Source organism: Gekko japonicus, unplaced genomic scaffold, assembly GCF_001447785.1.
Source record: "Gekko japonicus isolate JY-2015 unplaced genomic scaffold, Gekko_japonicus_V1.1 scaffold1321, whole genome shotgun sequence".
In the NCBI taxonomy this organism is placed as follows: domain Eukaryota; kingdom Metazoa; phylum Chordata; class Lepidosauria; order Squamata; family Gekkonidae; genus Gekko; species Gekko japonicus.
The window spans coordinates 39,325-49,828 of record NW_015177053.1 but is presented as its reverse complement, the minus strand read 5'-3'; the positions used below and the strand labels follow the sequence as shown (position 1 = coordinate 49,828).

The following is a 10,504-nucleotide window of genomic DNA, read 5'->3' as shown; positions in this document are numbered from 1 at the left end:
GTAACTGAAACTCCTGACTGACTCACATACTCATCCAACCAGATTCACTTCTAAAACCCCTCCCCCTCTCTGTCAACCACCAATCATACCACACTTGCCTCTCTCAACCACTCTAGTCTATCTACCACAGCCATGCAACCAAACTTTTAAAGAGACACACACACACTTGACTGACTCACATACTCATCCAACCAGATTCACTTCCAAAACCCCTCCCCCTCTCTGTCAACCACCAATCATACCACACTTGCCTCTCTCAACCACTCTAGTCTATCTACCACAGCCATGCAACCAAACTTTTAAAGAGACACACACACACACAAAAACAAGGAATCATTACCGTGCTATTGTGTTGATCTTACCTAAGGGCCAGGGTTAGATTCATTCTGAATAATAAGGTAAACACATGAACCTACCCCTCATAAGACAACAGATAGGTGGAGGAGGGAAGAGATTTTGAAGGTGGAATACCAAAAAATTGAGGTGAACCACACACACACAAAAACAAGGAATCATTACCGTGCTATTGTGTTGATCTTACCTAAGGGCCAGGGTTAGATTCATTCTGAATAATAAGGTAAACACATGAACCTACCCCTCATAAGACAACAGATAGGTGGAGGAGGGAAGAGATTTTGAAGGTGGAATACCAAAAAATTGAGGTGAACAGGTTCTAAAGGCAGAGCTTTGGTGATCGATCTAGGGCCTAGATAGCGTCAAGGTTAACACTGAGAGCCAACAGTTTCTCAAAAACAGTCTTAAACCACATTGGCCTATAAGAGTCTTCTTTCAGGAGTGCCAGTAGCCCTTGCTGCTAAAGCAGTGGTTCTCAACTTTCCTAGTGCCGTGACCCTTTAATTCAGTTCCTCATGTTGTGGTGACCCCCAACCATAAAATTATTTTTGTTGCTATCATAAGACCATTGAAAATTTGTGTTTTCCGATGGTCTTAGGCGACCCCTGTGAAGGGGTCCGACCCCAAAAGGGGTCGCGACCCACAGGTTGAGAACCACTGTGCTAAAGTATGACTTGATGAACAGTCTAAGTGCTCGTAACCAAGTCCTTGACTCAAGGGAAGGTTGGCCCAATTCTGAACAGAGAGCCACACCAGCCACATAGTGAGGTTGCTATGGTTCATGCAGCAAAAGTGGATAAGAATGTCCTGGTATACTCACAGGAAACCTTGGAAGACCAGCCTGCCACATCCCAGCTTAACATTCTTGTGGAAGGAAATAGTCAAACTGAGGGCTAGCTAATTCAGTCAGCACGGGGATTAACAGAACAAATTATGATGGTGGGTTCCAGGGGAACAGGATGAGTTCCTGCTGTCTTTCCAGGCAAAGGCATATGTGGATAAATTCTTTACATGGGAGTATTTCACAGGAGGAATTTTTACCTGGGCAGGAATTAGGCTCCCTTATAGGATAAGATTGGGGTTGGGTTTCCAATCTTAACAACTCATTGTTAGTGTTCTTCTCTACAGGAATGAGGTGAACTGAGCTACCGATTCCATCACTGGCTCTTGGGAATGAGCTTCAAATTTCCTTCAAGATTCTCTAGCCTGTCCGTGATGTTAATCTGTTCCACTTTTGGCAAGACACACACAAAAAAACTGTGTTAGGTTGGAGTCTGCCCTATCCAATGGCTCACCATTTAATAATTTTGAGAATGTGGAAGAGGTTTTTTTGGGGTCACAAGTAGTTCCGTATTATTCATGCCTGAATTCCTAGTTGTTGGGATCAAGTTTGGACATGAATCTTTTTTTTTTTTTTTAAACTGGGGAAAGATCATGGGTTGGGTAGAATGCCTGGGGATGACCTTATTCTTCTTTGTTGGTTGTAGGAGACTTGGCGTAGGTTTCTTAAAGTAGGGGTTCACAGGGAAAAGGGGTGTTGGTGCAAAAGAATGGAAACATCTTTTGGGGATAAGTCCATGTGAAGTGAACCACTGCTGTTTGTTAATAATCAAAACAGGAATGGGGGGGGAATAGAACATAAGTGTAAGCCAGTTTTCTCTAATAGGGCCAGGAAAGACCTCAAAAAATGTCAGCTCAACATCTCTGGGAGAGCAATCAAGGAGATAAACCAAATGCTCCTTAATGCGCCATTTTCCTCTCCAGTCAATAAGTCTCTCTTGAAAGGGGCATAGGAACAGTGACATTTTAAAAGGTTCTAGCATCAGAGTGATTCCGCCGGCGCCGCGCAGGGCTCTTTTTGTAGCAGGAACGCCTTTGCATATTAGGTGACACACCCCTAATGTAGCCAATCCTCCAAGAGCTTATAGAGCTCTTCTTAGAGGGGCTAATGTAAGCTCTTGGAGGATTGGCTACATTAGGGGTGTGTCGCCTAATATGCAAAGGAGCTCCTGCTACAAAAAGAGCCCTGCACGGTAGGCTTCCTAAGTAAGCCTGACCCCTACCTGGTGGAATGAGCTCCCATATGAGATCAGGGCCCTGCAGGACCTTTTACAGTTCCGCAGGGCCTGTAAGACGGAGCTCTTCCGCCAGGCTTTTAGTTGAAGCAGTGGGCGTCCTCCCTCTATTTATTGGGCCTCCCCTTCAGTGGATCAGATCTGTGTAACATCTGGAACCCCAATTTGTGATAGCCCTCATCTGTTGAGGCTTTGGTTAGATATATAGGAATTATTATTGTATTTCATCTGATCTAGTTTAACTGTTTGTAACTGTTTGTATATCATATCTGACGGAACCCCCCCTGAGCCTGCTATGCAGGGTGGGCAGGATACAAATCTAATAAACAAACAAACAAACAAACAAACAAACAAATGTTTCATAGCCTCTTTGTAAATTGTTCTGAGTACAGGAATGGGTTCCAGATAGAACCTGAGAAAAAGTATGACCCCCCCCCACACACTTGATAGAAAGGGCTTGGAACAAGGCATTGATTTTATCGTAAATCTTTCCTAGAGTCTCAGCAATTAGAAAAGTCTGAGAGGCTAGAATCTGAAGGGTATCCTTCTCAGGACATAAATCCTTTTCCTTAGTAGATCAGGAGAGGGCAGCATGCGATTACGTTTAGGCAGCGTAGGATGAGTACGCAGCTGCACTGAAGAGTTAACTTGTAATTCCTTTGCCTCTGAGGAAAAAAAGAGTTACCTGGTAAAGGTGAAAAATGATTGCTAGTTTTAATATTATAGCCAAAGAAGGTGTCCAGCTTTGTTTGTTGGCTGGAAAGCCGACAAAAGCAAGAGGGACGGTTTCTTTTCCTAGACATGATAAAAGAGGGGAGATCCAGCAGCTGGTTAAAGTAAAACTAATTAATTATACGTTTTAAAAGCTCTGTTATAACTCTAGCATGTATTTGAAAATTGCTCCCCCCTATCACCGGGAGAGAGGGAAAAACTAACTTACAATGAGCACAAAAGAAGCTAGGGCAGGAAAATGCGCGGGGGGGGGGGGCGAGCGTGTGTGTGGGCAAGGCAAAATAACGTGCGGTTGCGCCAGCAGACGTACCGTGGGGGTCCCGGGGAAGGTTTCCGTGGGTAGGGAGAGGTGCCGATCATAGGACTAGCCTGTGCGCAACGAAGAAGTGCGCGGTGCAGCAAACTGGTGTTCTTTTTTTGTGTACACGACGAATGCGCATGCTCTGTTGGGTGCGTGTGCGCATCTACGGAGACTTGGGGGAAAAAACAACACCTTTGTCGCAAGGGGACATGGGCGGGCACCGGATGCCACCGGAAACGCGATCAGACGCCCGCCCTTGCCCCGCAGTTTCTGGAAACTAGTACCTCCGAGGTACTAGTTTTTTGCAGCGCGTTTTCGGCGTGAAGCCTCGGTTGTGCCACGGAAGCGCTACGCTTCCCAGATGTGCCGGTGAGATCGCGCCTGGAAAATCCGCCTGTCTTCCATCTCTCTTGCGTGGCTAATGTTCCGTGCGACCGCAGCCTAAGTTACCTAATCACTAGCAGGCAGAAGCAGGCTGAGTAGAAACAGTTTTTTGTAGGTCCTGCCCACATCAGGGCCATTTTCTTTGTCACGGTCCCCCCGGGCAGCCATTTTCCCAATCACTGGAAGGCTTTTCAGGTTTTTACATTTTTAATTGATAGTTAACAGATCACTATAGCCTAAAACTGGTAACCGACACTGCTGTAGTTTAACACTATAGCAATATCCAGGGCTTTTTTTCCTGGGGGAACGTGTTGGAACAGAGTTCCGGAACCTCTTTGACAAAATTCTTTTGAAAATGTTTAAACGTTCATTAGTTCTCAGTATACAGATTGATAACTTCATTTCCCTCTTGAGAGTTCTGGCACCCACACATATATATATATTTATATATATATGACCAATTCCCTGGAGTGGGGGGGGGGGGGGGGAGAACAGCCCTGGGGGTAGGGAGGGGGGCAAAGAAAGTGCAGGGAAAAACGACTGCATTTGCTGTAATTAAGAAAGGAACACAGGGAATTGTTGCGGTCGTTAACCCTTCCATCCTGGTATAACTTCTTTATTCATAAGCATTTTACATTGCGGAACAGAATTTCTGTACTTTTTGTTATGTGGAATACTACAGGGCACAGGGTCTTTTTAAAAATTTCATTCGGTTTATAAGTCGAGCCCAAGAAAATGTGACCGTCCACTTTGACCACCCCACAAATCCCCCCCCCCAGCTGACTCAAAGTGGTCTTAATTCCAAATAGTTCAAATGACACAGTTTTTCAATATACAGACCTGCCCATTCAGGCATTCACAACTATCCATCTATTTGTACTATTGAGCAGCCCTTGAGTTTATTTGATTAAAATTCCTTTTTAGGAATCTCTCTGAATATACTAAATATGCTCTCCTCGCCATCCTTAGTTCATCTACTACCACAGTGAAAAGACCCTGTGAAAAGCAACTTCACTTACCAATTTTCTTTTTGTCCGGCAGAAAATTAGACGGGCTAGTCAACAGGAAGAGAAGTTAAAATGCTTACAAGGCAGGGTAAGGGAGCAGTGGGAACAGGGAGCCGACTTTGGAAACGAAACCGAAAGGCTGCAGCGGAGGTGGTGGCCAGCTGGCTGCATAGCAGTATCTCCCCTGACACAGAAATCTTTTAGATGTTCCAATATCTAGACAGATGTGAACATCCGAGGGAAGGGAATGGGGCAACATTGGCCCTTACCCTCCTTTCATGGCCCACCGTGGAAAAATGGAGGGAAATGGAACTGCTTTTCTTTCTTTCTTTCTTTCTTTCTTCATGACTGAAAGGATGTTAATTGTATTTTAGTAATTTCATTTTTGAGCTTTTCCTTCAAGAATGCGAGTGGCTACTGAGATCAGCAAACCACCTTTGAGCCCAGATTATATATCCTTCCATTTTATTGGCCAATGTGTCTTATAGGGATGCCAGACTCCAGGTGGGACCTGGGAATCTCCCGGAATTACAGCTGATTTCCAGACTACAGAGATCAGTTCCCCTGGAGAAAATGGCTGCTCTGGAGGGTGGACTCTATGGGACTCCACTGAGGGCCCTGTCCTCCCCAGGCTCCACCCTCAAATCTCCAGGAGTTCCCCAACCTGGATCTGACAACCCTATCCCCCCATCCCACACTGGTGGCCGGGGGGCCTGGCAACCCTATGTGTATGTTCTCAATGTCAATTTGGAACGAAGGATGGACTCACAACCAGAGGTCGATTCGGGGGGATCGCGGGGGATTGCCGTTCCCCCGGGTGAGGGGCGAGGGCGGGGCACACGACGAAGCCCCACCCCCTGCTTCCGGCTGCCCCGCTTCCGGCCCTCATTCAGCCAGGAGGAGGCAGGAGAAGAGGGAGGGCAAGTTGTTTCCTCCCCGCCTCTGATGTCAGGGGGTGTGGCATATGCTAATGAGTTATGCTAATGAGTTCCCCTAGCTCTTTTTCTACGAAACGACCCCTGCTCACAACTGAAGAATTAAAGAGCCAGTGTGGGGCGATGGTTAGAGGGAGGAGGAGGAGGAGGAGATTGGATTCCTACCCTGCTCTTCACTACCCAAAGGAGTCTCAGAGCAGTTTATAATCCCTTTCTCTTCCCCTCCCCACAACAGATACCCTGTGATGCAGGTGGGGCTGAAAGAGTTCTTTCGAGAACTGCTCGTGAGAGAACAGCTCTGAAAGAACTTGTAACTGACACAAAGTCACGCCAGCAGCTGCATGTGGAGGAGTGGAGACTCAAACTTGGTCCTCCCAGATTAGCATCCGCGTTCCTAACCACTACACCAAACTGACACCTCCCTCCACGCACCTGTGAAGCATGACTTTTGGTCAGCCAGTTTGGTGGGAGAGCCAGTTTGATGTAGTGGTTAAGTGTGCAGACTCTAAGCTGGGAGAACCAGGTTTGATTCCCCACTCCTCCACTTGCACCTGCTGGATGACCTTGGGCAAGCCATAGTTCTGATAAGAGCTGTCCTTGAAAAATAGCAGTTTCTGTCAGAGCTCTCTCAGCCCCACCAACCTCACAGGGTGTCTGTTGTGGGGAGGGGAAGGGAAAGGAGTTTGTAAGCCGCTCTGAGACACCTTTGGGTAGTGAAGGGCGGGGCATAAATCCAATCTCTTCTTCTTCTTCCCTCAATATAGTTATATCTCCAGGACTGTTGTGAGGAAGGTTACAAATGGGCGAATACCAAATCATGTACACCACACAGTGCTTAGAGGAACACTAAGATAAAAATGAGACAGATAGAATGACAATAGTAAACTTCATAATATACAAACAGATCAAACCTAAGCAGTGAAATACCCTTCTAAACCCATTGACTACAATGGACTTGGAAGAGTGGAAAAGGTGTTTTCTCACTATAATGGGAAACCTGGTTCCCTACCACCCCATTCTGGGAGCCAAAACCTCCTAGTGTTCCTTGGTTCTAAAGAGGCCAGACTGGCCATCACCAGGGCTAGAGCCTTCTCCATGGCAGCTCCACACTGGTGGAACAAGCTCCCTGAGGACACCAGGGCTCTGCGGAACTTACTTCAGTTCCACAGGGCCTGCAAGACGGAGCTCTTCCACCAGGCATTTAACATCTTGACATAACTTGGAGCTTCCCTGGGATTGTGTTCATCATCTAAGTCTGTACTAACTGACTCCTGTTATGAAAACACTGGATTATGATTGTCGTCGCATAGGAATGTATGCATGTATGTACCGCACTTTAGATTTTATGTGTTTTTAAATTGTTTTAACAATTTTATGTAAGCCACCCTGAGCCTGCTTCAGCTGGGTGGGCGGGGTATAAATCTGATAAATAAATAAATGATGTCCTCGGTGATCCCCCAGGCAAAAGAAAACTCTTTGATACAACTAATTGCCAAATTATTTGTCCTTTATCCCAAATGGGTATGCATGGTTTTATGAGTGCAATAGATCCCATTTGAATCTATGACGGACCCCTGATGCTTCCCCACTCCCAGGCAGATTTTCCTGCCAAATTTTTTGTTCCCCTCAGTGCCTGAGCTGCCCTTCAGTAGTGTGTATTTCATCTTATTTTATAAGCTTTAACTGCCCCACCCTGTCACAGATATTAGTTTAGGCTTATCACCCAGCAAAGGAACTAGAGGGAATACAGGACATGTGAAATGGCTCATGAGGCAAAATTAACTTTCAAAACAGAATAATAACGATTTTAATAAACAGGCAGGGAAGATATAAACATGCAGGAGGATTCAATAAGGTATAGAAGATGCGGAGGTAAAACTTTCTAATATATACAGAATTGAGGTTTTTGAATATACGACAGTGTCGTTGTAGCTTAATTTCTGAGTTTGAAGTTCTTTTCAGTGAGAAGTTTTTTGTTTATTATATATTTCAACTGTTACACAGAATCTTAAATACAGTTTCATAGAGAGTAGCTTTGTCTTAGTGCTTCTAGGTTTCTCCCTTCAGAGATCTGGGTTTTCCCTTTAGATATTATAGCTTTTGAGTAACTCTTGAGCAGTCTAAGCTCTTCCCCTTTATCACAATCAAGGGTTTCTACTGGCTAGAAGTTATTCTTCTTGTCCCTAAGAAGCAACAACTCCTTTTCCTATTTGGCTTGTCTGGGAGTTCTCTCTAACTCCTCAAACCTCCTGCCAAATTCCTCTTCAGTACTATATGTCTGTATAAAGCAGTGTTGTAGCTTTCTTGACTGAGAATCTGAATTCTCCCTCAGAGTAGTTTTAATATATCTTAGACAATGGAATCGCTCTTCTTCTATATATAAAAGTACTTTTCTGGCAATTCACTGACAGAAATCACTGACGCCCAAAGTCTCTTCCCTCAGAAACCAAACCCTCTGGCCAGCGAATGAACCTTTTCCTTCCAGATCAGCTGTTTTATTTCCTCTCTAAGCTGATGCTGGCCAGTCAGAAAGTGAGTAGAGCAGCCAATCACATAAGCTCTTCTCTCCAGGGAAGATGAACTGATAAACCTCCCTGACTCTCTGTCCCAAGCAGCATTTTGAAACCTGCGTTGTCTTGCAAGTCAGTTACAGGACCACAAGGACTATTCAATAACCCTATCTTGGAATGAGACTGACCTTGGTGTGTTTCACTCTGACCACCAATACATTTGCTATGTTCTGGTTGTGGTGGAAACAGGCAATGATTTCAGCAAATAACTGAAGGGTCACTGCAACCTGCAGCCTCATCCCATTTTTGGTATTGGGAAACAGGTCTTGCAGATGTCATATTATTTCAGAAATGTGCACAATCCCATTGACTGGATAAAGCAGTTGAACAAAAAGAAATATGTATGTACGCTATGCAAGTGGTGCTTCCCTTGAACCACTTTCTTTGTAACGATTTTGTGTCTCCAGACATTCATCTTCTAACAGTTGTTAGAAGTTGTTAGCATCATACTCTTGAGCTGGTGACCCACTGAGTCACAAACAGGCAACCAGTCACATCATTTTTTGCCTGCTGGGTGCTTCATAACACGCCTGTCCTTGGCAAAAGGTTCAGCATGCCCTTGATAGGGATGCCAGCTGCAGGTGGAACTTGGAGATCCCTCAGAATTACAGCTCCAGACTACAGAGATCAGTTCCTCTGGAGAAAACGAATGCTTTGGAGGATGGATTCTGTGGCATTGCACCCCGCTGAGAGGTCCCTGAGCACTCCGCCCGGCTGAGAGGTCCCTGTCCTCCCCAGGATCCATCCCCAAATCTCCAGGAGTTTCCCAACCTGGATCTGGCAACTCTATCCCTCCATCCCCTGCGGGTGGCCGGGGGGAACTGGCAACCATAACCCCCGATAAGAGACCATCTATGGTTTCTGGGCTGCATGCTCACATAGCCCACACCTACACTTAAAGATGTTCCAGTTTGGCTGGGCCACTTTCTTCTGCAGCAGTTTCCTCACCGCTCCTTTGATTTCTTTGTTCCGGAGACTGTAAATCAGAGGGTATAGCAAGGGGGTAATGTTGGTGTATACCAGAGAGATCATCTTGTCCCGGTTTGGTGAGTACTTGGACTTGGGCCGGACATACATGAAAGTGGCGCAGCCGTAGTGCAAGACGGTAACAGCCAGATGCGAGGCGCAGGTCGAGAAAGCCTTGCCCCGCCCGGCAGAGTCACGGATGCGTATCACGGCTGTGGTGATGTAAGAGTAGGAGACGAGGATAAGCACAAAAGGGAGCAAGAGGAGGAGGATGCAGGCGGCCAGAAGGGGCAGTTCGTTGGCGTAGCTCTTTGTGCAGGCCAGGTGTAGCAGAGCGGGGATATCGCAGAAAAAGTGGTTGATGCGGTGGGAGCTGCAGAAGGGCAGGCGGAAGACAGCCACGGTCAGGCCCAGGGAGACAATGAAGCCACCGAGGCAGCAGATTATGGCCAGCTGAAGGCAGAACTCCTGGCTCATCATGACCGCATAGTGCAGGGGCCGGCAGATGGCCGCGTAGCGATCGTAGGACATGGCAGCCAGGAGGAAGCATTCGGCCCCTCCCAGAGCCACAAAGAAGTGCATTTGGGTGGCGCAGCCCACGAAGGAAATGGTGCTCCCCCCTGTGGAAACGAGGTCAGCCAGTGTCTTGGGAACAATGACGAGGGTGTAACAGAGCTCAATCGCGGAGAGCTGGCAGAGGAAGAGGAGCATGGGCGGGCGGGAATGCTCGGCAGCCACAGCCAAGAGAATGAGAAGGTTTCCTGCCAGAGTAGCCAAGTGCACCGTGAGGAAGATGAAAAAGAGGAGGCCCCGCAGGTGATGCAAGTCAGAGAATCCCAGCAGCAAGAATTCCATGGCTTCGCCAGATGTATGGTTACTTCTCTCCATGCAGTTTCCACCACTATGCCTGCAAGGAAATAAACGGGAAGCCGGAGCATAAGACTAGGGATTTATTTTTATGCCTGTTTATTTAAATACCAACCCGGATAGCTCAACTTAGCCCTAGCTCGTCTGAGCTTGGGGGCTAAGCAGGGTCGACCATGGTCTGTAGAAGAAGAAGAGTTGGTTTTTATACTCCGCTTTTCTCTACCCTAAGGAGTCTGAAAGTGGCTTCAAATCGCCCTTCCCCTCCCCACAACAGGGACCTTGTAAGGTATGTGGGGCTGAGAGAGTTCTGAGA

At 46.6% G+C, this 10,504-nt stretch overlaps 1 protein-coding gene across 1 annotated transcript; it reads right to left on the bottom strand.

Annotated features, from left to right (window-relative positions):
- Positions 1-9,210: 9,210 nt before the first annotated feature.
- LOC107124628 (olfactory receptor 10AC1-like) lies at positions 9,211-10,179 on the bottom strand. The gene has a single exon (XM_015428120.1). The coding sequence runs from the start codon at positions 10,177-10,179 to the stop codon at positions 9,211-9,213; it is 969 nt and encodes a 322-aa protein (XP_015283606.1).
- Positions 10,180-10,504: the final 325 nt, after the last annotated feature.

What these genes read in the sequence shown, in the direction of transcription:
- LOC107124628 (XM_015428120.1), bottom strand. Translation starts at nt 10,179, where the DNA reads ATGGAATTCTTGCTGCTGGGATTCTCTGACTTGCATCACCTGCGGGGC.